Raw genomic sequence first — 27,167 nt, 5'->3', positions numbered from 1 at the left:
TGCTTAAAAACACGCCTTGCTTTTCCAGGAACTGACGAGTCCCCAGAACCACTGCCAATCCCAACCTTTTTGCTGGGATACGATTACGATTTCCTGGTGCTGTCCCCGTTTGCATTGCCCTACTGGGAGCGGCTGATGCTGGAGCCGTACGGCTCCCAGCGGGACGTGGCTTACGTGGTGGTGTGCCCGGAGAACGAGGCTCTGCTCAACGGAGCCAAAAGCTTCTTTAGGGATCTGACTGCAATATACGAGGTACGGGATTTGTGGCAGTTTGCAGTGAAATGGATTTGGGAAATGCTGTTTCTAATACGTGCTCATAAAGACTTATCAGGCTTGTCGGAGCTGATAGCGACGCCTGCTCAGAATGCTATCTGGGAAAGCTGCTCCGAGGGATTTTAGGAATGGGCACTTGGGAGATAAGGGCTGTTCTGCTGCTCCTCATTCCTTGCCGTGTTCGCTGTTCCCAGCCGGTAAACGCCACCCGGTGGCAAAGCTCAGCACTGCCACGTTCATAGTGTTACCTTCATTAATTAATTAATTACATGCTTGGATTGAATGAAGATTAGAGTCGATTATTATCAACCTGGTTTTCGTGCATTTAGGAAAACGCTGACAGTAACCCATAAAATCATTTCTTATTCAACATTTCTTATTCTTATTCATATTCAACATTTCTTACTGGTGGAATTCTAGAGTTAAATTTACTTTGGAATATTGTAAATAAACTGAGAGTTCTCTGCCTTTCTGTGATATATCCTTTGTGTAATATTTAACAGCTTTTAAAGCTTTTTTTTTACCTTCTTTGCAGTCCTGCAGGCTTGGTCAGCACAGACCTATCTGTAAGTTACTGCCTGATGGGATCATGAGGGTTGGCCCTACAGCCTCCAAGAAGCTCTCAGAGAAGTTGGTCACAGAGTGGTTCTCACAGACAGCCAATGCCAACAACGAGGCATTCTCCAAACTCAAACTCTACGCTCAAGTTTGCAGATATGAGCTGGGTATGGCCTTTTCCTAATGTTCTTATTTCATACAATTGCCACTTACTCTTTTGCAACAGAGAACAAGGAATCATGGCTCATTGTTGTATTGATTAGGGCAGTTTTCTGGTTTTAACCTGTATTTGAATATGTGCTGAAATGGCCTCTAACCATCCAGCAGTGCCTTTAGGGAATGGCAGCGTGGCTGCCTGACAGGGACTTTGGTGTCTTCTTGTACTGGTGACTTGGATTCTGTAGCAGTGATTTCCAGCAATTCAGCACATCTGGGAAAAAGTTAAATTAAAAACAGATTTCTTCATATTTCTGAAAGGCTCTTATGAAAATATTAGAATTTGAATATTTAATACAGGTATTTTAATTTGAGAGGTAAAATGTATGCTCGAGGTTTGCTCTGTTTTGTTACACCTGTAGACTTCCATAGGTGACATAGGCATCAAAACAGCTGCATGATAAAATGTATGCTTTTTTTTCCCTGCTTTTAGGTCCTTATCTTGCTTCTCAGCCTTTGGACAACTCTCTACTTTCCCAAACCAACCTGGTCCCTCCCTGCAGCCAGGCAGCCTCTGCTCTGCCCCCAGTGCCAGCCCCTGCTGCCAATCCCAACACTCCGTCGTCGGCTCCCGCCGCTCCCACCAGCAGCACCATCACCGTGACCTCCAGCAGTGCCATGTCCTCTGCAGCCACTACAGCCAACTCCACCCTGACCACCACTGCCCCTTCCTCCTCCTCTGCCAGCCTGGGCAGTGGCATTCCAACGAGCAAGCCTTCCTCATTCCCACCTTTCAGCAATATGAACAATACCACTCCTGCCTCCCTGCCCGCCCAGGCTGCGCCAGTCCCAAACGGGCAAACTGGGGGGCAGCAGCAACAGCCAACACTGCAAACAGCAGGGATGTCTGGAGACACGGCTGCAGCACCTGCACAGCCCCACCCAGAGGTTTCTGAAAGGTAGGGAACTGCAATCACACCTTCAGCTGAAAAATCAGCTCAACTAACGTGAACTTAGGAATGCACTTTTGCCCCTTCAATAAAAACCCTGCATTTATTTTCACCAAGCTGCTTTTAAGGGAGATTGAGAGTTCAGTTGTGGTGGAGCTGAACCTTTTGGTTCCAGTTGTAGCTGCAGTTCTACTTACATCTCAGTGTCTGCTCTGGTACAAAAATAAACTTCCTTTTTTTCTTCTCTCTCTAAAGACAGGAAATTCACCAAACTACTCACTTCAATATTTTAAAAGGGCTGGGGAAGGAGGGGGAGATAGATAATTGGCACCATCTTAGAGTTCTATTTTCTGTAATCAAAGTTAGAGTGGTGAAGACAGCTCTCACTGTAGATATTCTTGTTCCCCAGTTAAGCAATAGTTGAGCTGTTGAGCTGCTGTAATAAAGAAGGCTAAAGGAAAGAAAAGGGATTCAGAGTTACTGATAAGCTCCTATACAAAAATTACATAAAAAGACTGTTTCTTACACCAACTTGACTCAAAGATCTTTCAGATTAATAATTGACAATTTGATCTAGTTTTGAAGTAAAACCTAATCTTTACAAAACTCAGCTGTTTGTAACTGGTTTCAAAATTTCATTTCCAGCACTATGGATCGTGATAAAGTCGGAGTCCCCACAGATGGAGATTCACATGCTATCACCTATCCACCTGCAATTGTAGTTTACATAATTGATCCTTTCACATATGAAAAAAAGGATGAGAACAGTAGCTCATCCAGTTTGTGGACACTTGGACTTCTGCGCTGCTTTCTGGAGATGGTTCAGGTTCTTCCTCCCCACATCAAGAACATCATTTCTGTGCAGGTGAGGCAACAGAAACAAACAGGGTGTCCTGGCTTTGGCTGTGTTTGGGGGCAGTAACACCTCAAGGTGAAAGTTTCATTTCCTTCACAAACATTTCTTACAGTTCTCCAGCTGTTAAATCATCAGGTTATAGCTTTTAGAGCAGTTTGGGTGCTGTTAACCAAAGCTGAATCTTGTTGTACATTCCAAACTCATCAGTTTTATCTCAGAGGAAATGTAGTGCCCACTCCAGGGATGAGTGAAGTACTGCTCCTGTAGTGGAATCTGCAGCCTGACCCTGCTGGGCTGCAGGCAGAGCTCCTTCCAGCTGCAGGACCAGTTAACATAGGTCCTTTTCGAGGAATCATTAAGATTCTCTTCTAAACAAATTGTTCTTTCCTCTGAAGAAAATTTCAATGGGAATAATTTATTGAAGTCCCACAGGGCTTTGGAAGAATTGGAAGGAATTTGACTGCAAAGTAAAATTCAGAAAGGAATGTACCAAATATTGTGTCAGAAGCCATTTAATCTGTTGATAAAACAATGAATTATTTTTTTCCTCCTCTCCTCTGTTGCAGATTGTCCCCTGTCAGTACCTGCTGCAGCCTGTGAAACACGAGGACCGGCAGATTTACACTCAGCATTTAAAATCTTTGGCATTTTCAGCTTTCACTCAGTGTCGGAGACCTCTCCCAACTTCCACCAACGTGAAAACCTTAACTGGCTTTGGCCCAGGGTTAGCCATGGAAACTGCTCTTAGGAGCCCTGATGTGAGTATTGTTAATGAGATGGGATTATCCAGATCAGAGGAAGGCCCCTGCTTATCAACCAACCATCTTTTATGTTGGGAACAATTTCTTCCCCAAACTTCATTGTCTGTTCTGTCATCTTTCTAGAGACCTGAGTGTATTCGACTCTACACCCCTCCTTTTATACTGGCTCCAGTGAAGGACAAGCAAACAGAGCTGGGAGAAACCTTTGGAGAAGCTGGCCAGAAGTATAATGTGCTTTTTGTGGGCTACTGTTTGTCTCATGATCAGAGGTGGCTGCTTGCATCCTGTACAGACCTCTATGGAGAGCAGTTAGAAACTTGCATAATTAATATTGATGTACCAAACAGGTAAGAACCAAACTTGAATTCATTTTTAGCAAGTCTATTTTTCTTTCATTCCCTTGAAGAATTACATTGGGTTTGGTGCTGTAAGAATAACTGACTTTTGTAGACTTGCTGTGTTGCAAAAATGTCTACAGCAGATGAATATTTTCCCTATTATGTGCATATCATTTTGAGTTAAATTTCTAGAAGAGCATAGTTTAGTTTCATGTGATTCTTGAGTATTACTGTGTGTGTGTTCATACTTCCCCATCTCACTTACTGGCTGTTAATGTCAGTTTTAGAATGTGATTGATTAAAAAAGCCCAATCCCCCTGAAGCTGCAGGTGATGGACTGCAATACCAACACTCTTGGCTCCTGTGAATGTTCAGGTTAATACAAAAAAGTTCTAAATGTGGCCTAAACTTGTTGCAGGTGGGTTTTAACTTTGTTTTCCCATCTTTCTTTCTTCTAGAGCTCGCAGGAAAAAGGGTTCTGCCCGCAGACTTGGTCTCCAGAAACTCTGGGAATGGTGCCTGGGACTTGTGCAGATGAGCTCTCTGCCATGGAGAGTTGTCATAGGCCGCTTGGGAAGAATAGGACACGGGGAATTAAAAGGTAACAGCAGCAATTTTTTTAGAGTCTAAAGCTTGATTCAAAGCTTTAATTTTTCAGTAGTATCAAATGTGTCCATCCCTATTTCTGGAAGAGAACCTCACTGCTGAGATTTCCTCCCTCAGACTGGAGCTGTTTGCTGAGCCGCCGGAACCTGCAGTCCCTGAGCAAGAGGCTGAAGGACATGTGCAGGATGTGTGGGATCTCTGCTGCAGACTCCCCCAGCATTCTCAGTGCTTGCTTGGTGGCCATGGAACCCCAGGGATCCTTCATTATTATGCCAGGTATTTGGGAAAGTCTCTTTTTTTTGGGCACGAGAGCTAACAGTTCAGGCATTGTTAAACTGAGGAAATGTTTGATTTCTGTCGCACAGATTCCGTGTCCACGGGCTCCGTGTTCGGGCGCAGCACCACGCTGAACATGCAGACATCTCAGCTGAACACGCCCCAGGACACGTCCTGCACTCACATCCTGGTGTTCCCCACCTCTGCCTCCGTGCAGGTGGCATCGTCCACGTACACCACTGAGAACCTGGATCTGGCCTTCAACACAAACAATGGTTTGTACTTGGATTTGTTCTCGCCTTTTAAAAACCCCTCATCACTCTGTGCCCTATCATAACAATAAAGGTTCATTCTAAGGAACCATTTCCATTTCTGTGGAAAATCACTTTATTTCTGAATGTATTGTCATATCCTGCACATAGTGAAATCTAGGAATATGTGAATAGGAATTCACTGGTCTTGTTTTTTTTTTTTTTTCAAGATGGAGCCGATGGAATGGGAATCTTTGACTTGTTAGACACTGGAGATGATCTTGATCCTGATATTATAAATATTCTTCCTGCATCTCCTGGTGGATCCCCTGTGCATTCTCCAGGGTCCCACTACCCCCATGGAGGTGATATGGGCAAGGTAACTACTGGAGTAAATACAGTTTTGTGTGTGTGTTTTGTCTGTTTTTTCTCTCTCTGTTAATTTCCTTTTGTGGAATGAAAGGTTTTAGATCACCTGGATTGTCATGTCATGCTTGGATATTTCTAAATGCTTTGTGTTTCAGAAGCTACAGATAATTCCTATTAAATTTGTGCTCTCCTAATCTGAGCCCATTGCCTGTTGTGTTCCAGGGTCAAGGCACAGATCGATTGCTTTCCACAGAATCTCACGATGAAGTAACAAATATACTGCAGCAGCCACTGGCCCTCGGTTATTTTGTGTCAACTGCCAAAGCAGGTCCATTGCCTGACTGGTTTTGGTCAGCGTGTCCTCAAGCACAAAATCAGTGTCCCTTGTTTCTTAAGGTACTGTCCTGGCAGAGAGCTGTGCAGCCTGAGGGATCTGGGGGTGAAAACTGCTCTGGTTAACCCAAAGTCAGTGCATGTCTCTGGGGATAAGCTCTGCTTTTGCTTCAGGAGAGGCCAGGTGTATTCAGTTGTTGAGATTTGGCTCAAAGGTTCTGCTTTGCTCATGGTTTCTTCCTGGTAGTCTGGAGTCTTTTTTTCCCCTGGCTTTATGCTCCAGGATTTTGTAAGAGCAGGTTGAGCTCCTGGACAGAGCTTTGGCTAAGGCTGGACTCCTGTGGGGACTGGTGGTAGAGAGGGGGGTACAAAAGTACAGTATAATAACTCAAAATAAATCTTTCTGGATTGCACAAAGCATAAAAGCTGTTTTTTTCCTTGTTGGCTTTGCATTGTGTCATCTGTCTGGGTGTTGTCTGAGCCCCTTATCTCCTTATGGCACAATCAAGACACACTTGGCACATTTAAGGCCTGACATTGGTATACAGAGAAACTTTCTGTATGAACAAATCAGCATCTCTAATACTGTGCTTTGTTTTCTAATGATCCAGATATATCTTCTGCAGACTTGTTTGTGTCTGGATTAGCAGTTCTTCTTGGCCTAAGCTCAGCTGTGCCTTTGGTCTAGGATATTATTTTGAAGAGAGGATTTATTATATACACTAAGCAGCTCCAGATATGAAATATAAATAGACCAGGCCTATAGAAAGCAATTGAATTTCCAAGTCTGTGTGTTATTGGACATCTTGGGCCACTTGAGTTGATTTTTTAATAATCACTCAATGTAGAAAAGGGATTAGAAAACCCCCATATATATATTTCACTACCAGCACTGTGCTTTTAGCAGAGATCTCTGTGACAGAATATAAATATTCTGAGAGTTCCTGAACTTGATGGCCTAAGGACAAGATTTGTTTTGGCTTGTGTGTCAGAGAGGGTGCCTGCAAGCTACAACAATATGGGGGAAGGAAATATGGTGTAGTTGATCAGGCAGTAACTTCTGGCTTCCTTCTTCCTTCCTCAGGCCTCTTTGCACCTCCACGTGCCTTCAGTGCAATCAGACGAGCTACTCCACAGTAAACACTCCCATCCACTTGATTCTAATCAAACTTCTGATGTGCTCAGGTATTCATCATTGATCACTTGCAAAAATATTGTGCATTTAATTTTTAGTGCTGCTGCAGTGAAGCTGCATGCTTGCTTTTCCTGCTGTTAGTTTTTGTCTTTGTGCAGCTGCTATCCTTAGTGCAGATAAATTGCTGTGCTCTAAGTGATGGTCACAGAACAGTGGAATAAAAACCAAACATCTCTAAGCCCTTCTTTAACTAACCAGCCTTTGAAACTGTTTGAAAAACAACAAATTCCGCAAACTAGGAGAGAGTTTGAGTCTAGCAGGAAAGGCAGAAATAGTTAAGCCAGAATATTGCACAGCAATCTTGTGGAAAATGTGAAGTGCTGAAGGACAGGAGCCCAGACCTATGTAAACATGGGATGCTAATTGAGAAAACATCAGGTTATTTTTTCTTTTTTTTGTAATGTGAACCCCTTGGTATAAATTAAGAATAGGCAATTACAATGACAGCTAAAAAGCAAGTTTAGCTCTGAACTGCTGTAATAATTTGGAAGGCATGTTATTTCTGAATGTTGGCAAACCTCTTTTATGTTTTTGATGCCAAAGAAGCTGGATTGTAGTAAATTAGGGCTGTAAAATCCTGGTGAGAAAATGTGCTGGCCTGACAGAAGGCTGTTTGTTTTTCAGGTTTGTTCTGGAACAGTACAATGCACTCTCCTGGCTAACCTGTGATCCTGCAACCCAGGACAGACGGTCATGTCTCCCAATTCATTTTGTGGTGCTGAATCAGTTGTATAACTTTATCATGAATATGCTGTGATCTTCATCTGAATTTTGCAAGACGAAAATGAGGAAAAGGGATATTTCACTGCAGGACTAAGTTATAATTCTTCTCAGTGCAAGTTGTTTGTGATGGGGTATGAATCTTGTTACTTCCAGCAAATATTGTTCAGACTTGTGAGAGGGGCACCCATCGCCCTGCTGTCTTTGAGTCACTGACTATGGGGGACGCTTCAGAATGATGATCAGAAAGTGTATTATAACGTTTTTAGTAGCAAAATTAACCATTTTTCCCCAGCCACAGTATTTGTGAAGAGTAATGAGCCATAGTACCCAGTCATGGTTAATTTTAAAAGCATGGAGATGAGAAGAAACACGAGGAACAATTAAGTTTCAACCTATGGCTTCAGAACATCAAGATGTTCTTGTATTGGATTATAGTACTTAGTATTCAAAAATGCCTGCATCTCTTATTTATTGTAAGTTTTTAAATGTATAAATTGTCTTATATTTCTTAACCTCTTTTATAAAAATTTTCCTAGAAGGTTTATACTGCCTTCTTGCTTTAAAGCAATTGGTCTAAAATATATGTAATCGTCTTAATTAAAAGTTGCAGTAGGTTGCTTTTAGAGTATTATTTTTTTGTAAGGGGTGGGTGGGGACAGTAAATTTGTATTGTCTTGATGTACAGTTTAATGGGGATAGAGGGGTTAATGTCCATACCATTGTGTGTGGGGGATTTACAGCTAAGCTGTAGTTGCAGAGTACATGTACAGTAATGAAGTTCACTGTGTTTATATAAATTGAAAAGGTACCGGGTCTTACAGCATTTTATATCACACCTTTACAGAGTAACAATGGCAATATATAAGTGATATTGTAGGTGGTTTAACTTGTAGTGAGAATAACATGAATAAACTCTTCAATTGAAGTTTGTATTATGGTTCAGGGCTGTGGCTAGATTCTCAGATCCACTTCCAGGACACAAGTTTTAATATCACAAGAACATCTCTTGTGCGTTGTTGCTCCCTGGATATTCTTGGCACTGTGCTCACTGCATTGTTTGCTTCCACTTTTGTGATAAAATGAGAATCTGAGGCGGAACACACAGAAAACTCTGACCTTATCCAAAGTCTCCTGCCAGGCTGAAATTTAGCCCAGCTCTAGCCATTTTACAAATGCAAAAATAGTCAATCTTGACTTTAAGATTGGTGTGTGTTTAACTAAAATGTGGTGTATATAGATTCTCAGTGAATTCTGGTATTCAGATTTTATTCCACTAGTAAAAAAACAGCACGAAACCCTGAACATTTTCTTTTCCATGTATTTTTGGCACTGTGGTGAAGGTCCCAAGTATCAGTGTATGGCCTTCCCCACATCCCGTTTTCAGGCTCTGGCTGGGGCATGTGCCAAGGAGGCTTTGCCCTCCCCAAGGAAGGGACTGACAAACCACAAGGCTTTCCTAAACATCTCCCTCTATCTACAGTCACCATTTTTTCTCAGTAGTTTCCTTCCTTTTTTCCTAGCACATGCCAAATGTCTGTGGCTGCTCTAAAATAGCCCCTACGGGTGCTGAAGAGCAGCTGCAGATGCTTTTTCTGGGTTCCTTATCTGACTGCCAGATGAAAAACTGAACTCCTGCAGCGCTCCCAGGAGCCTGTCACAATAACCCAAGTCCTGGGTCTTAATATTGTCTGTCTCGCTGGTTTAAACCTGTAAAGGAGCAAGTTTTAAGATCCATTTGTGCATCCGCTGTTAACCCCTCTACAAGGAAGAATTTGCTTGCATTTACCAAACTTACTGTGTTCATGAAAATCTCATTTCGTAAATGCAAAAGACCTGCCTGAGGTGATTTTTTTTTCCGTATGAACAGTCTCACTGAATCGTGTACATACAATATTAGCAACTTTTTTGGTTTTGTATAAAGAAGTTGTACAATTGGTGATGAGAATTTTCAGTCATTTCTTCAGAACAACATGAGTGCAATCAGAAGTTAGCATATTTTGATAAACAGAGTTAAAAACTGGGTCTGTCCATGACTTTATCTCGGTAACGCACCGCAGATTAAACGGCACATTATTGTCTTACAGAAGGTTTTTCTCATTTGGTTGGCATTTTTGACGTGGAAAAGTGCTCCTTAAACTGGAATTTTCAAAGTGTATGTCCTTTTTTTTTTGAGCTTTGTCGCTAAGTGGTCATTTCTAACCCTGGCTCGTTAACCAAGTTCCAAGGGCTGGGTTTTGGTGTGGCTTTGTTTTGTGTTCAATCTGACTTGTGTTCCTAAAGGTAAGTGAATCAGCTGCCTGAACGTTGGTGTAACTGTATTCTGTTACCTGGACCAGCCTTCCCTGTGAAACTCCTACTGTGAAAGCTGCCAGTCTCCCACTCCTCCCCCCCATCAAATGCAATTAAAGTAAATTATAATATTATAACCACTATAAAAGACTAGAAGGGCCAGTTCTGGAGTGATAGTCACAGCCAGCAATGTACATATCCAACCTGCCAGCACCACCGAGCCAGCTACTATATTGGGCAGAGATTTTTTGTTAGCTACTTTCATTTAACTGTTTTAAGTGCACATAATAGCTGGTTTATAAATAAAATTGTCAGAATCCAGTAAGTCGAGGTTGTTTAGCAAGTACAAGCTTAAGTAGTTGAAAATTTCAGCTACAGATTTTCAAAATGGCCTTGCAAGAAAATGTTGTTCCTGTCAGTGCTTTAAGTAGCTGTGGAGGTTTATCTCTTCTAAGGAAAGAAGAAGCTGAGATCCTTTCATTCCAATTAAAAATACATATTTTAACCCAGATATTACTGCATTTAAGCCTTTTAGTCACATTTGACTCACTACTATTTGAGAACCATGTTGCCGAGACCAGCAAGGCCACCAGCTGTACTTGTAACTACTCTCACATTTTAAAAGGAGCTGTAACATTTAGATCTTTCTAACATTCTCTGAAATAATTAAAGATAAATGGATTTATATTTAAATCCTCAGCTATGTTCTTACCTAGCTGTCAGTTATGGCGCAGATTATTGTATTTCTATATTTACCTCTGATGGTAATTTTAACTTTGTGTGTTGCTATGAAGACTTGCCGATGTCTTTAATCAAGCACTGTTTGTTAATACTGTAATATCAAAATATTATGTTGCATTATTTTAAAGCTTTCAAGAATAAGAGTAAAACATTTTAAAGAAATGCTATTGCACCATATAATTTGCTGCACAACAGTACAGCACCACATATCAGTCTGTTGGGATAGTAATGCTGCATCAACCTTGTTTTCATCTGGTTTCATTGGAGAATTCATTAATGGGGTGACATTGTACAATGTTACTGTCTTGCAACCTCCAGCTGGGAAGGTGATTTTGTTTGTTTTATTTTTGTCTTTTTCGTTTGTTTTTTTTTTTTTTAACAAAAGGGCCCAGGACTTTTGCTTCGTACTTAAAGGGTTTTTTTACTATTATTTGTGGGTGTACTTTTTATTTTCAGTGGAGTAAAGCTTAATTTACAGTAAAACTGGATTTGGGACCTACCACAATCCTCAGGGTCACTTTTTCAGGATGCTACTCATCGAGCTTTAGGTTTTATTTCCGAGTCAACTGGACGTGAGGACCTTGCCGAGCGCTGCCTTGGGCCGCCACAGCCTCGTGACTGGACATGGCGCCCTGAGGGCACGGGGAGCCGCTCCCGGCCATGAGGGCAGGGCTGGACACACCAGAGAGCTGCTCCCACACCCCGCTGCCATGGCTGGACGCACGGGGCATCCCAACGCGCTGAGGAGCCGCTGCAAGGCCGCGCTGGACAGGCCCGGGAGCCGCTGCAACGCCAGGCCCGGGAGCTGCACCAACGCCGCGCGGACAGGCCCTGGAGCCGCTGCAACGCCAGGCCCTGGAGCTGCACCAGTGCTGCGCTGGACAGGCCCTGGAGCTGTGCCGACGCTGCTCCGGCACGGCGGGACAGGGAGCTGCTCCCTCAGCCCTCAGGCACGGCTGGGTGTGCCGGGGAGCCTCGCACAGCCGCCGCCACGTGCCCTCGGCCGAGCCGCCGCGTTCATCGCGACAAGACACAAAAAGCGATTCAAGGAACGAAACACTAGTTCTGCCGAATGCCATAAACACTGAGTTGTACAAATTGTGATCGAGGAAATGAAGAAAAAAAAAAAAAGGTTTATACTTTTTAAAAAAAAAAAAATTCAAATGGAATAAATTATTCATGAAGCCTTGATTGTGGTGTGGGTTTCTTGAGGGGGCGGGCGGGGCGGTGCCCCTCAGCCTTTCCCGCCCCTCGGCCCTCCCGCCGTGACGTCACTTCCCGCTTCCCCCGGTAGTGGCGGCGGCGGCGGGTGGGCGCGGGGCCGTGAGGGAGCCGCTGCCGCCGCCATGTCCGAGTGCTCGGCGCTGCAGTTCGTCAGCCCCTACGCCTTCGAGGCCATGCAGAAGGTGGACGTGGTGCGCCTGGCCGCGCTGAGCGACCCCGAGCTGCGGCTGCTGCTGCCCTGCCTCGTGCGCATGGCGCTGTGCGCGCCCGCCGACCAGAGCCAGAGCTGGGCGCAGGACAAGAAGCTGATCCTGCGGCTGCTCTCGGGGGTCGAGGCGGTCAACTCCATCGTGGCGCTGCTGTCCGTGGACTTCCACGCGCTGGAGCAGGACGCCAGCAAGGAGCAGCAGCTCCGGTAGCGCAGGGAGCGGGGATGTGTGGCTTTTGCAGCTGTTCCATTGTTGGAGCGCGCCCGGCCGCTCGTGTCCCTCGGTGCTCTCCTGGGACAGCGCTGGGCTTCGGCTGCGTGTCCTGGGGTCTGCTCCCCGCCGTGCTCAGCGGAGGCTGTGGGATGCGGGAGGAGCTGTCCCGGCAGGGAAGGGCTGGGATGGCTCTGTGGGATAAAGGGACAGCTCAGGGGGATGCGCTTTCCTGTCTCGTTGTGCTGCTGGGGAATAGAAGCGTTTGAAATTTTGATAATGCACTGAATTAGCTTTCTTGTACTGCAATTACAACAGTCTTTAAAGGATAGAAGAGATCCCTAGGGAGCTGCTGCCTCCTTGAACAGGAAGCATTTCTGTCTTTGCAGAAGCGTTTAATTCTTGTTTTGAATTGTGTGCCAGGCACAAGCTGGGAGGTGGCAGTGGAGAAAGCATCCTGGTGTCCCAGCTGCAGCACGGGCTGACGCTGGAATTTGAGCACAGTGACTCTCCTCGGCGGCTCCGGCTGGTGCTGAGCGAGCTGCTGGCCATCATGAACAAGGTGAACTTCCCCGTGGGTGGATCTTTGTGACTTTTAGGTTGTGTTTCTGGTGCTGCTGGTGGTGCGAGCACTCTTCTCCAGTCCTTACCTGTCAGTCTGATTGAACAGTGGCTTGTGCTGAAACTCTTTGTGACTTCCTAAAGCAAGTCTTTGCTGATGTTACAGAGACTCTACAATATGCTGTACTCACACATAATGTGATTTGGTGATCTGTCAGTGCAGAAATAATTTGGAAATGAAGTGATCCCATCTCCATCCCATTCTTTGCTCCTACTGCAGTGTGGTATTGGCCATCATATTTCTCTTTCCCCACTTCCTTCCTCACCAAACATTTTGTTTTCCTTGTGTAAATTTAGCATGTCAGTGGGCTATTTTTCTTTCTTCTGAAAAGAAGCAATGATACCATCTGTGCTGAAGTATTTCCAGTAGTAAATATTTCTTCTACAAACTTTTCCTGCTACTTCCGTGTTGATAGGTTTATGTTTTTGGCAGTTTTTAACCTACCAAACATGCTGAATTTAAAGCAGACTTGGACAAATTGCTCCGTAAAACCTGTTCATTGATGATAAATGTTGTCTTGCAGGTGTCAGAATCAAATGGTGAGTTTTTCCTGAAATCCTCTGAGCTCTTTGAGAGTCCTGTTTACCTGGAGGAGGCAGCAGATGTTCTCTGCATTTTGCAAGCAGGTGTGTTTCTGGACCTCTCACAAACCTAACTAAGCAGTTTGGGAGCTGTTGTGGCAGATGTAAGGTTAATCTAAGCTCTTGGAAACAGGGTTTTTGTTTCCCATTGTGACTTTTAGCACCCTCTTTCCATGCAGAGCTGCCATCACTGTTGCCAATAGTGGATGTGGCCGAAGCTCTGCTGCACGTTAAGAACGGAGCCTGGTTCCTTTGCCTGCTGGTGGCCAACGTCCCTGACAGCTTCAACGAGGGTGAGTTACAGCTTCCACTGCAGCTTTTGGAATGATTCCTACCAGTGTGGTTAGTTGTGCAGGTTTGAACTGCTGGGTGCTGCCACCTGGGCATGTTGATTCCCATTTTCTGCAGGCCAGGCTCGCTGTGTGTGTCACAGCTTTTCATCTGTAGGTCACCTTCACAAAGACTGATTGTGCAGGGAATGGGGCTGAGAGCCTCCTGTGTCCCTGCTAACAGGGATTTAGATGCTGCTGAGATGGGTGATAGTTTGAATTGGGAAGGGCAGATTTCCTCAGAGCTGCTCTTGGCTCTCCAGTGTGCAGGGGTTTGATCAAGAACGGCGAGCGGCAGGACGAGGAGAGCGTGGGCGGCCGGCGCAGGACGGAGGCTCTTCGGCACCTGTGCAAGATGAACCCTTCCCAAGCCCTCAGGGTCCGGGGCATGGTGGTGAGTCTGTGAGAATCACAGAACCTTCCTGAAGCTTCAAACCCAGCAAAGATGATTGAGCCTGAGCGTTTTATCCAGGTGGAGGAGTGTCACCTGCCAGGTCTTGGTGTGGCTTTGACCTTGGATCACACCAAGAACGAATCCTCAGATGATGGAGTGAGTGACCTGGTGTGTTTTGTGAGTGGGTTGCTGCTCGGAACAAATGCAAAGGTTCGGACGTGGTTTGGAACCTTCATCCGAAATGGACAACAGGTAAGGAAATCTTTAGGTATTCTGCTTTTAAAGAAATATTTTTGTAGCTTGATGTAACTCTTTTGGACATGTGTTGCAGATTTGTCTGAATGCACATAAATCCTGTAGCACGTCTTGGAGAAACCTTTACGGGGCAGCCTCCTCTTATGGGGCTCTCTATAAATAATGTCCCTGAAGGCAGCAGCTGTTTGGTGGTTCCCCTGAGAGGTTTTTAGGCATGGAAACCAGGGAATTGTATGTTTGTAATGTTTGCCTGGTAAAAATATTCATTCTCAGTGTTCACAGTGGGAAGATGCTCAGGTGACGTAGTTAAAACTTAGAACTGAAAACTGTATTTTAAAAAAATAACCCTCTTCCTTCGACTATGAAAACTCTTACATTGTTTGTTGGGCTGAATTTGATATCGTTCTCATCTCTTAACCTCTTACGCAGAGAAAAAGAGATAACATCAGCTCTGTGCTGTGGCAGATGAGGCGGCAGCTGCTGCTGGAGCTCATGGGGATCCTGCCCACGGTGCGCAGCACGCACATTGTGGAGGAGGCGGACGCCGACACGGAGCCCAACGTGTCCGTGTACTCGGGGCTCAAGGAGGAGCACGTGGTGAAGGCCAGCGCCTTGCTGCGCCTCTACTGCGCCCTCATGGGCATTGCTGGCCTCAAGTAAGGAGCCTGCTCGTGCTCTGGGGTTTTGTTCCTGGCTGCCCATTTCAGCAGGGGGGGAGGGCTTTGGGCACTTCTGTCGTAATGCCACTGTGGCCTCAAAACTTGTGGCAGGACTCAGCAGTTTCAGTCCTCTGCTGCTGCAAAATCACTTCTGTAGACTTGTTAAGAGAACTTCAAACCGACATGGTTGGAGCAGTGTGTAGAGTTATCACCTGTTTTCTCTTGTAGCAACATACATTGTATGGATTTTGAATTTCTATTCCTTTGCTTTCACTTTTTATAGAGTGTTAATGTAGCATCTTTATGCATTTAAGTAGTTTGTACCAATAGGCACGATTATATCCTGGGGAAGTTTTCTCACTGTTGCCTCTTAACAGAGATTTTTATCTCTGTTAAGTTCAGAGCAAGTTACCACCTTGACAGATTGACTAACAGGGAAAGTTCAATCTTTAACCATTGTGAGAGACTGGGAATCTCTTCCCTGTTCAGTCCCCAGCTTTGTTTTGCTCTCTGTCTGCTCAGGCCCACGGATGAGGAAGCTGAGCAGCTCCTGCAGCTGATGACGAGCCGCCCTCCCGCCACCCCGGCCGGCGTCCGCTTCGTGTCCCTGTCCTTCTGCATGCTCCTGGCCTTCTCCACCCTGGTCAGGTACTTGGCTTTGGAACATCTGACTGCTTTAGCACCATGAAGGCAATGCCCTTCCCAGAGCTGCACTTTTTTCCCCCCCAGTGCTTTATAAAGTCTCCACACGTTGATGGAAGGGATTTGTCTCACCCTGTGGTTAGTGAATAGATATTTCACTCTTGTTTTATAGCAAGTCTTTTGAGAGGCATGAGCTTAGTGTGAGTGGATTTTTGAAGACTGAAGTAGGCCTGACTTGTTCACTGTTCCATGGAACAAGGTTAATGTCTCAGTTCCTCAGAGAGAAGCAGTGCAGATAATTCAGGGTGTAGCTTTCTGTTGGGTGCATTCCAAAAAGGAAGTTGCCTGACAGTTGGACTGACCTTTGTGCCAAATATCACTTCTTATCAGCAGTTGGATGCTAAAGTGAAAGTGACAAAAAGTCTCCTGGTGAAGGTTCCTCAAATAGAGGCTTTTCTGCAAGTGTGGTGAAAAGATCTGGGAAAAAGATCTATTATGGATTTTCTTTGTGCAGCACCCCAGAACAGGAGCAACTCATGGTGATGTGGCTCAGTTGGATGATAAAGGAAGAAGCCTACTTTGAAAGGTGAGAGCATTTAGTGATTCCAGAAATCTCACATTTATGTATGTCCTGTTTCCTCATGTCCTGTATTTCTTCCTCTTTGATATCATCAGCATTTCTGGTGTGTCTGCTTCCTTTGGAGAGATGCTCCTCTTGGTGGCCATGTACTTCCACAGCAACCAGCTCAGTGCCATCATTGATTTGGTCTGCTCCACCCTGGGAATGAAGGTAAAGCCTAAACTATTTCTAGCCTGTACATTTATCTGTTAAAATCAGATTTTTTACTGGGATTTGGTACTTTGGTATTTACTTTGCTTTTGCTATAAAGGTCTTTGGTTTTGCTAATATACCTAAAGTAAATATAACCTGAAAAATGAGTAATAATTAGTCTGAAAGAACTTTCAAATGTGCATAGCTCCTCAGGAATGTGGTGATAAAAGAATCTTCAAGAAATGATGCCGTGTTGGAATCATTATTTCCAAGAAATGAACTTTTTAGAAGATTAACTGAAATGTTTTCCAAATTAAGCTGCATAGTTTTTATTTCAAATAGTTAAAAGAAATACCTATACATGTAAAAATTAATTTCAGTAAATTGCCAAAGGAGATTCACTATTGTGAAACAGTGTCTCACCAGATGTAAAAACTAGGGAGGAAAATTTTAGGACAAGGAAGACATTGGGTGATTAACTTGTGACATTTGAAAATATTTCTGTTTGACATTTGATACAGATGTGAATTGACTGGGATATCAGGAAAACAGACTAGTTTTAAAAGGCTAAAAGTTAACAGTTTATAAAATAAACTCACAGTCCTTAGTTATAAGAAAGATAAAACTTGCAATTCTAAGTCCTTCCTCTGACTTTCAGATTGTTATTAAGCCCAGCTCACTGAGCAGAATGAAGACAATCTTCACACAAGAGATTTTCACTGAACAGGTATCTTCAACAGGGATTTTTTTCCCCTTTGCCCTTTCCTTTCCCTTTGGGCTGTTCCCCAGAAATGAGGAGATGCCAGTCAGGGCTGTGTGACTCGACACCTTGTGCTGAGTGTTTCCTGCTCACTGTCTCTCCCTGCAGGTGGTTACAGCCCACGCTGTGCGTGTGCCTGTGACAGGCAGCCTCAGTGCCAACATCACTGGCTTTTTACCTATTCACTGCATTTACCAGCTCCTGAAGAGTCGCTCCTTCACCAAGCACAAAGTGTCCATTAAGGTACCACCTTGCTTTTGTTTCTGTTCATAGTTCTGAATGCTGATAAGGTTTTGCAGGCTAGTTAACTCAGAGGAGCAGAATTCTTGATGACTCTTGTACTTTCCTACCATGTAATTTAAGAGTGAACTGTGTTTTAAGTTAGGGTGCCCATTTTTAGCTCTGCAACCCAGAGACCACTGCTTCATGAAGTTAAAAATAAATAGTCTCTCTCCCCATCTGTGCTTAATTGTAGTCAGAATGATTTTCCAGCCAGGACAAGTTCTGTTTGTGGACAAGGTCCAGGACACAGAGTTTATGACCAGTTCAGAACTGGTGTTACACTTGCCAAAGTCAAAGCCTCTGCCTCTATCATGAGCTGTTCTCCTGCAGGACTGGATCTACCGGCAGCTCTGTGAAACCACCACCCCACTGCACCCTCAGCTGCTGCCCCTCATTGATGTCTACATTAACTCCATCCTCACTCCTGCATCTAAATCCAACCCAGAGGCCACCAACCAGCCTGTCACAGAGCAGGAGATCCTGAATGTTTTCCAAGGACTCTCTGGGGTAATCATCTTGTTTGGATTTTTCTTGTACTTTATGGGGATGTGGTTCAGGATTTTGGATTTGTGTTAAGTTGCTTCAGTTCTTGCTTTTACTGCCTGTAAACTCCCTCCTGCTACAGTGACAGTCATGTGTTTCATCATATTTGTGGATAAATCCAAATTTTTCTTGCCAAGAATCAGGAATGCAGCCTGACCTGTGTGTGTGGTTCATGTGCAGGGAGAGAACTCTCGTTCCAGCCAACGCTTCAGCATCACCACACAACTGCTCGTCCTCTACTACGTCCTGTCCTATGAGGAGGCACTGCTGGCCAACACAAAGATTCTAGGTAAATGTGAGAGCATCAGGGGGAACAGATTAACTGAAAATTAGGGGCAAAGAGGGGAAAAATTCATGGTGCTGTCAGATTTGAGCACAGCATAAAAAGTTCAGGTGTTTGCAGTAAATCAAACATTGCTGTAGAGATTCAGGGTACAAAGTTCCTGCTGAAGCTGTCTAGTGGAGTAATTTGTTTTACACATTAAAAGTGGTCCAAGCTGAGTTACAAGAAATGTTTATGAGCATCTAAGGAACACAATAACAATTAACAAAGACTTCATAATTATTTGCGATCTTCATTTATTCACGTGTCATCAAACTTGCACACAGTTTTCTTTGAGTTGGCAATTTTGTAGTTGGTAATATTTAATGATCTCATTTTTACCTTTGAAATGAAGACTTTAAATCACTTCTAAAAGACTGTTATTTTATTGATGAAATTAAACTTCAGTGAAAATTCAGTGTTTATACCTGGTGTGTGTTTTTACCAGCCCTTTTTAAGGTGCAAAGCTTCCAGTATTCTTCAGTCTTTTTTCCTTATGCTGATCAAGGAAGTCTGAAATACCATAAAATCAATTGCACTTATTTGATATTTTCTCAATTTTACCTGGATATATAGAGACAGGTGCTTCACATTTTCCTTATTAATCCAGTTGGGGAAATACTGGGTTTTAGCTGTAACTGCTACATGTGGTTTCCTGTCCTGTTCCCTTGCAGCTGCAATGCAGAGAAAACCCAAGTCCTACTCTTCAGCACTGATGGATCAGATTCCCATCAAGTACCTCATCCGGCAGGCACAGGGGCTGCAGCAGGAGCTGGGAGGTAAAAATGGGTCTGAAGGTCTCAAGTGCATGAAAAGGAAGGCTGAGTGTTCTCAGCTCAGTGGCTGTTGCTTTTTATAGCTTGTTTTCCTTTTCCTTCCTTTTAAAATCTGTCAGGAGTAGCTACTGAGATTGCAGAGATGTTTGAAGAGTCACAGTGAAAGGGTGAGGAAAGCAGCTCCTTTTGGAGGAGGTCTGACCTCCCTAGGGCAGGTTTGAGGGTAGGAATTACCTGAGAGTGTTGAATATTCCAGGCTGAGTTTAGGAGTTACTTTCCAAAGGGTAACTTTGCCTCTCTTGGAATTGGAGCATCACTGAGCTGCTGGCCAGCCGTTCAGTTCAGGGCTTGAAATAAAAGGCACAGATGTGTTCAGGTACAGATGCACTGCTCAGTTCTGAGCTGTGAATGTCCCTGATGTCCCCAAGGGTTGCACTCTGCCCTGCTGAGGCTCCTGGCCACCAACTACCCCCACCTGTGCATCGTGGATGACTGGATCTGCGAGGAGCAGATCACCGGCACCGACGCCCTGCTCAGGAGGATGCTCCTCACCAACATGGCCAAGAACCACTCTCCCAAACAGCTCCAGGAAGGTAAAGAACTTCATTACAAGTAAATTCTTCCCAAGTGGATTGGAATAGAGTAGATTTGGAAGTGTGTGATTATGTTTCATTTGTATAACCAAAATGCTTCAATGTTTCAAATGTCAGAAGTCCAGTTTTACCCAGATCCTGTTTCTGTTTTCCAGCCTTTTCCATGCTGCCTGGGAATCACACCCAGCTGATGCAGATCCTGGAACATTTGACCCTTCTCTCAGCTGGAGAATTGATCCCCTATGCAGAGGTGTTGACCTCAAACATGAATCTTTTGCTGGAGGCTGGAGTCCCACGGGGGATTCTGCAGGCTGTCAATAAACTCTGGATGGTTCTGAACACTGTCATGCCCAGAAGGTATCAAGGCTCAAAATACTGTTGGGTTTCTTGGTGCACATGGGTGGGAGGCCAATTTTTCTTTTAAAAATCATAACACAATGTCTTTAGCTGGGAGATTGGAGGCTGTGACTGAATAGAATGTGTTGGAGCTGCATTTTTTTAGTCTGTTGATATTTTGCAACTTTGCATTTAAAAGGAAGGTGGTTCTTGTTCTCAGGGGAAAGGAAGGCTTCAGTTTAAAATACAGGAGTATGGTTTTATAGTGTCCATTGTTTATTGAATTACTGATGGAACAGGAACTCACTTTGGTAAGAAAATGCTTTGTTTAATGAAGTGGATACTCTACTGCAGTGAAAACTGCTGTAAGTCCAGGGAGTGTAATTAAACTGCACCTTGGTTAGCTTCAAGGGCTGCAAATGGAGTTTCTGCTACTTGATAGGCCTAGAAAAGTATGGCTGAGTGACCAAATGCTTAGGGAACCCCTTTTCTTATACAAATTTTCTATTAAAAAAAAATCATAAAATCATTCTCATTTTAGGTTGTGGGTGATGACTGTTAATGCCCTGCAGCCTTCAGCAAAAATCGTGCGGCAGCAGAAATACACCCAGAATGATCTGATGATTGACCCCCTGATTGTGCTGAGGTGTGACCAGAGAGTGCACAGGTGAGTGTCTGTGCTGCTGCACAGGGAGTGCTTAACAAAGGAAACTTCTAAAAGCTCTCAGCACTTTAAAACATCTTCTCAAACCAATCACAGGAGCATCCGTGTTAAGCTTGGCCTGAGGACTGTGGAGCTGGGCCTGCTGTTCCAGCATTTCTTCCTGTCCAGCTGTGTTTTCAAAACTGAGATTTGCACATGGCTCATCCATTTTTGGGTTTGGGTGTGTGAATTTGTGGTAAACAGGCTTTGCAGGTTGTTGAAATGGCTGCTGCCACGTGGGGGTGGGTGAGGTTTAGCTGTGACACCCTCCCAGCTCTTGTGCCTGTGGGTTGTTCCGCCCTTTTGGGCAACAATTTCTGCCAGTGGGTGCTGCTGGTGGATGTGACAGAGGCAGATTTGCCTCATTTCCCAAGGGAGTCTTGGAAATTGTTCCCCCAGATGTCAGGGATGCCAGAGGAGCAGCTGTGGTGCTCCAGCCTTTGGGAGTGCTTTTGGTTTGTTCGTGGTACTGAAAAGTCTTTGTTTGGCTGTGTTCCCATCTCAGGAGTCCTCCTCTGATGGATATCATTTTGCACATGTTGAATGGATATCTTCTTGCCTCCAAAGCTTACCTTAATGCTCACCTGAAGGAAACAGCAGAGCAGGACATTAGGCCATCCCAAAACAATGCAATGGGTCCAGAGGCCCCAGAAGTTACAAGGGAAGAGTTAAAAAATGCTTTGCTTGCTGCTCAGGTAAGAGGGAAGAAATGGATAATTCCATGATGTGAGGATAAACAGTAATGAAAGAGAAATGCAGGAACAGGAAATTAAAAAATGAGGCCTTTTAAATGATTTTTTTTTACAACTCCTGTTCCCATGGAAAAGAAAACAGCCTCTATTCAGATGGTTAAATATTTTCTTTTTTTTTTTAGTCTGAAGCATTGTGCTGATTTACTGCTTTGATAGTGGCTGTTCTGTCAGAACAGACAAGTTCTGCTCACCAGCCCTTTTGCCTTGATGCTTTTGTGATCCAGAGGCTGTTTCTGTGGTTGGAGCAGTAAAACAAAAAAGAAATGTGACAGACCCATGCCTGATCATCTGAAAGGTGTTTCAGAAAGCAGCCAGCACTGGAGAGTGGCAGAGGCTGAAGGATGGTTCATTTCTTAGCTTGACATTGTGGAAATTCTTCAGTAATCCTGTTCCACAGACATCTCTTCATCCCTGGAAAAATGTCACATAGGGAGTTCCCATTATAATGTGATTTTTGAGTGAATAGGAAGTTTTATATTTAAATTAGCAGGGTGATGAGTACTGTGAATTACATGGCTCTTTGCACATTTTCTCTGCTCTGGATGCTTTAAGCGACCACTGGATATTTATTTTGAAGCAATATGAGAATTTACTCTTTTAATCTGTGATTATGATATGCTAGATTTAGCCTTTGTTTTCTTTGCATCTTCATTGAGATAAAGTGTTGAAGTTACTAAAATGTTCTACAGGATTTGTGATTCTTAACCTGAATTTTTTTCATTCTGTACTTTAAAAAATCAACAGGTAGTAATATTAATCACCTGACAATCATTAATTTCTTAAATGATCCTTATTTTGCATGTGATTTGTTTTTATTTCACTTTTTTAAGCACCATCTGTGGCTTTCCTCCCCAGGACAGTGCTGCTGTGCAGATCCTCCTGGAGATCTGCCTGCCTACAGAAGAGGAGAAGGGCCAGAGCAGCAGTGCCCGGGCTTTGCTGAGGGATCTGCAGAGCCCCCCGAGCCCTCAGGGCCCTGAGGCCGAGGAGGAGGAGGAGGAGGAGGAGGAGGAGGGGGAGCAGAGCTTGCTGTGCAACCTGCGGGAGGTGCAGTGCCTCATCTGCTGCCTGCTGCACCAGATGTACATTGCTGACCCCAACATCGTCAAACTCGTGCATTTCCAGGTCTGCCCTGCCCTGCCTGGGCTCCTCTGGGGTCTCGGGGGGGAAGGAGCCCAGGGCAGAGCCCAGGGGCTGCTGGGTGTTCCTCGGGGGTGATACCAGCCCACTTCTCTCCCTCTGTCCCCCTCAGTTTGCAGAGCTCCCCCTTCCTCCCCATTCCATGCTTGGTCTCTTGGTTGTGGTGGGAAGGCAGCACCCAAACTCTGCCTGTCCCCTCCTTTGTGCCTCTGCCCTTTTCAGTTTGTCCTCTAGGCCAAGGAAAGCTGCCCTAAGCACCTTGTCATTACTTGTTCCACATCCTTTTTTCTGGCTGTGTTTTTAAATTAATATTCCCATTATTTAAAACTAATTGCTTTCAAATGTAAACATCTCCTTACGTTTCCTTTTTGTTTGGGCACAGTTTATCTCTTTACAGTGGAAGGAGAAAGGTTGGCCCTGCAAAAGCAGCTGAGCACCTTCAAAAAAAAAAATAGAAGAGGGGGAAGATCAGTAATTTCTAAAATACAAATGTGTTTTTAATGCATATTAAATTGCTCCTTGCCAGATGGCAGACTCTTTACAAGGAGTTAATTTGCCTTGACCTGGAACTGATTAAGTGATAAAAAAGTCATTATGGGGCAGTTGTGAAATGAGCAGGTTGGGGCTGCTGATGAAATTTGGAACACAGGAAAGACAGAAGGAAAAGGTCACTGCAGTCTGCTTTCCTCTGGGGAGTGGAGGGAGAGCTTCCATGCAAATAAATCATTGGATATTGATGATAGAGAATTGATCCAGACCCTGGGTTTGTACCCAGTCTGCCTCTTGTTGCCTTGGCATTACAGACCTGCTGCAAACTCTGGACAAAAGGGAGTTACAAATAAATACATTTTGAAACAGCATTAACACATGTGTAATTTAAAATCTTAGTTGAAGCAGAATTTTTTAGAACACACCTGTGAGACATTGGCACACTTTTCTTAATCCCACAGGGTTATCCTTGTGAACTTCTGGCTCTGACAGTGGCTGGGATCCCATCCATGCACATCTGCCTGGATTTCATTCCTGAGCTCATTGCCCAGCCTGAGCTGGAAAAGCAGGTACTGGGTACTAGCCCTGGTGAAATACTGCTGAGGGGGGAGAATGAAACACTCACTGAAAACATCCTGTTCTAACTTGCCTGGGATATTCAGGGAATATTTGTGGCACTTTTACCTTAAATTAAAGGCCTGGCATTGAAGGTAAATGGAAATTTTTGGGCTAAAGATTCCCTGTTTCTGTATCAAACTAACTTTTCAGTTCCTCTTATTTAATCCTTTCTAGTATTAAGTTGCTGCTGATCAACTGAGGTTAAAACTAGAATGTATCAGACCTAAATATCTTCTGTAAGGGTTGTGCTGCACATTGTTGCTTTATTGCTCATCATTAACAGTAGTGTCTGGGGGAGATTTTGAAACATTTTGATTAATGTTTAATATGTATGGGTCATTTTTCTTCATACCAGCAGAAAAATAATCACAACAACTATTGTTAAGGCTTCTTTGGCCTCAGTTTCCTTCATGGTAAAGCAGGGAATATTTACTTACTGTTAAATGTGGTGAAGAGCTTTGGCTAGAAGTTGTAAACCACCCTGTAAGTTCTTTGCACTTCTGTCCTTTGGCAGATCTTTGCCATCCAGCTGCTGTCCTACCTGTGCATCCAGTATGCCCTGCCCAAATCGCTCAGCGTGGCTCGTCTGGCCATCAACGTCATGGGGACCCTGCTCACAGGTACCAGCCCAGCCACCCCAAACCCCCTCTGGGGGAGCCTGCAGGCTTCCTCTGGGCTGAGTGCACTTTTGTCTGTCTGATTGCTATTGTAACAGTAGCAGTTTTGGATTGGATTTGATAATATTTTGTTTTCCTCCCGCGTTTCCTCCTCCTTGGCAGTTCTGACCCAGTCCAAGCGTTACACGTTTTTCATGCCCACCCTGCCCTGCCTGGTGTCCTTCTGCCAGGCCTTTCCTCCCCTCTACGAGGACATCATGTCCCTGCTGATCCAGATTGGACAGGTTTGTGCCTCTGATGTTGCTACACAGACTCGAGACTTCGACCCCATCATCACCCGTAAGTCAGGGACTGAGCACCCAGAGGGGGCAGGCACAGGGAGGGGGGACAGAAACGTTGTGGTGCTGTCATCATTTACTTCATTGCTTACTCAGTTTACTTAATTATTTGCTTACATGTTCTGCTGTTATGATAATTTACTTGTGGGGAGTTCTGGAAGGAGTTTGAGGTGGGATTTTGAATTGGTTTTGATGGTGTGGTTTATTTTTTTAATCTTTTATATAGTCAGAAGGGTGAGCACGGTTTATATCATTATAGTATGGTTTAGAGGGCCACAAGACCTTTAGTTACAGGACTTTTTAAGGAGTTATTGATTAATAAAATATTGTTAATAATAATTTATGTTTTTGATGCAGTCTTTAAATATTTATTCTTATGGAAGAAATATTTCTTCTTACACTATGGAATCATAGTGTAAGGTTTTCAGCTAATTATGTTCTGATACATAAACTTACAGTACTGCATTTTAAACTTCCAGTTTACTATTGTAACTACTTTTATTTTTTCTATATCTTAAGCTTTAAAACTCTAAACTTTTGTTTTCTTAGTTTAACATGTTTTGCATGGTTTTGCTGTAAACTATAAATTAGTATTCTTGCTTCTAGTACTTCAGTTTGGAAACTTTTTCTAAAGTTTCAGATCAAATCTTGTGTTTAATTCTAAACTTTAGCTTGCAAGCCTAAAGTTCTAAGAGTTTGTATTTCACATTTCGTGGTGTCTCTGGAATTAACCTGTGGTGAAGCCTGGGGTGGTGCTGGCTTTGTAATCCCATATTTGTGTTATGGAAAGAACAATCCTCAATGTGTATTTATTTTCCTTCTCCTGCTGCATTTTCTAGGTCTCCAGCAGCTGAAGGAGAAGCCCCACGATTTCTCAGGGCTCTGTAAAGATTCCTCCAGCAAAAGCTGCTCCAGGGAGCCTGCCAGCCTGGACCCTGACGTGCAGCTGTGCCAGTGTGTGGAGAGCACCATCATCGAAATCATCAACATGAGCGTCAGTGGGATTTAGGGAAAAAAACAACTCCAGGCAACTTGTCCTGCAGCTTTTCCTTCTCTTTATGGTGCCTAAATTTGGAAAAAAGCTGTGAAAATGGGCTGGGGAGCTGGAGCAAAGTCCACATTTTTCATTCATTGATTGAGTCACGGCTGAGGAGAAAATCCCCTCAGCAGGATTTAGTGAGAACTTCAGAGGCTGAAGGGATCAGGAAATAATTTCCAGGGAAACAGTGATTTTCAGGCTTGCTCAGCTCCTGAAGTGGCACAGCAACACACCTGGAAGGGTTTTGTAACTCTGAAATATTAATTTTGTTGGGCAAACAGCAAAATGATGGGTGAGGAAAATGGGAGATTGGAGTTTGCTTGAGGTAAATGAGCTGCTGCTCCAGGGCCTTCAGAGCAGGCTGGAATAAAGTGCTCCAAGGAATACTTGAAAAAGTGGTGTCCAAAACTTGCACCATCACACCGAGTTCTCAGAAAATTAGAAAATTTATTGTGCTCAGAGCTTCAGTTCATGAAATCAGGAGCTTAATTTAAAGATCAACCGGGCTTCAGTGGGAGTTTGAAACTGGTCTAAAAGTTTCTTTAAAAAAAAAAGTGCTGATAGCAAAAATGAGCCCTAGAAATGGGATTTTTAAAGAATACAGCTCAGATGGTTTTGTGGTTTTTAACTTAGAAAAAAGAGATGAAAAAGACTTGAGGAAATGAGTGCAGAAGTGTCTTGAGTTCTCATCAGGATGAGATTAAAAGGAGAAATGGATGCTGAGGGTGACTGTGCAGAGGAACAGGGAGAGGAGGACAGGTTTCAGCCATGCCAAAGCAATTCCAAGGCCAAATCCTTCCTGCTCCACCATGGGGTTGGTTGTTTTGTGCACAAGGCTGGAATTCCCACTCGGAGCTGTGGGAAAGCCCCGGGCTTTGGGTCAGGATTCCTGCTGTGACACCCCGGTCACCATCTGCCTAGAGTGTATTTTTGTCATCTTTATGTAAATTATGTACATAATCCAAACGTATGTATTTTTTTTCTCCTCGGTTCCAAGTGTAATTTTATATCCTGTAGTGGTATTTAAATAAAAAAAACCAAAACAACAACAGCGTGACTGAAGTTCAAAGGGGGTGCTCTGTTGTGTTTGAAGTTTCCAGGTTCATCCCAAATTTCACCTGAGGGGCACAGACACCTGACAAGAACAGGAGCTCTGTGTGGCACTAATGAAAAGACACTGACTTTCCAAAAACTATTAATTTTTCCATGGTGTTTTTTCTGCACTCTGCTGAAAAGAAGGAGAATAATATTAATACCCAATAATAATATGCAATACATATAAAATTT

At 43.9% G+C, this 27,167-nt stretch overlaps 2 protein-coding genes across 3 annotated transcripts in view; both read left to right on the top strand.

The window, feature by feature from the left end:
* The window catches only part of MED13 (mediator complex subunit 13), a 55,795-nt gene extending 44,825 nt beyond the window's left edge, over positions 1-10,970 (top strand). Inside the window, exons 18-30 of the mRNA XM_064394930.1 lie at positions 29-252; positions 809-998; positions 1,481-1,946; positions 2,583-2,802; positions 3,360-3,551; positions 3,678-3,901; positions 4,351-4,493; positions 4,616-4,774; positions 4,864-5,049; positions 5,256-5,404; positions 5,617-5,790; positions 6,812-6,912; positions 7,547-10,970. Coding sequence (XP_064251000.1) covers positions 29-252; positions 809-998; positions 1,481-1,946; positions 2,583-2,802; positions 3,360-3,551; positions 3,678-3,901; positions 4,351-4,493; positions 4,616-4,774; positions 4,864-5,049; positions 5,256-5,404; positions 5,617-5,790; positions 6,812-6,912; positions 7,547-7,679 — 2,561 coding nt within the window. The 3' untranslated portion in view covers positions 7,680-10,970. The remainder of the gene's footprint in view (positions 1-28; positions 253-808; positions 999-1,480; positions 1,947-2,582; positions 2,803-3,359; positions 3,552-3,677; positions 3,902-4,350; positions 4,494-4,615; positions 4,775-4,863; positions 5,050-5,255; positions 5,405-5,616; positions 5,791-6,811; positions 6,913-7,546) is intronic.
* A 979-nt stretch (positions 10,971-11,949) lies between these two features.
* Positions 11,950-26,929, top strand: INTS2 (integrator complex subunit 2). 2 transcript variants are annotated; one of them, XM_064394932.1, is made up of 24 exons: positions 11,950-12,314; positions 12,742-12,880; positions 13,464-13,566; positions 13,701-13,814; positions 14,114-14,244; positions 14,323-14,496; positions 14,965-15,155; positions 15,681-15,806; positions 16,315-16,386; positions 16,476-16,590; positions 17,231-17,299; positions 17,441-17,575; positions 17,945-18,121; positions 18,338-18,446; positions 19,154-19,258; positions 19,684-19,848; positions 20,004-20,205; positions 20,726-20,851; positions 21,393-21,582; positions 22,495-22,764; positions 23,730-23,837; positions 24,401-24,506; positions 24,666-24,842; positions 25,681-26,929. In XM_064394932.1, exons 1-24 carry the CDS (start codon positions 12,022-12,024, stop codon positions 25,848-25,850), a joined length of 3,567 nt encoding a protein of 1,188 aa, XP_064251002.1. In that variant the 5' UTR covers positions 11,950-12,021; the 3' UTR covers positions 25,851-26,929. The 2 variants fall into 2 exon arrangements, with proteins under 2 accessions (XP_064251002.1, XP_064251001.1); XM_064394931.1 differs by having other exon boundaries at positions 14,929-15,155.
* Positions 26,930-27,167: the final 238 nt, after the last annotated feature.

This window comes from Passer domesticus, chromosome 19, assembly GCF_036417665.1.
Source record: "Passer domesticus isolate bPasDom1 chromosome 19, bPasDom1.hap1, whole genome shotgun sequence".
NCBI lineage: Eukaryota > Metazoa > Chordata > Aves > Passeriformes > Passeridae > Passer > Passer domesticus.
The sequence above is the reverse complement of the archived record's forward strand: the minus strand, read 5'-3'. Positions and strand labels throughout refer to the sequence as shown.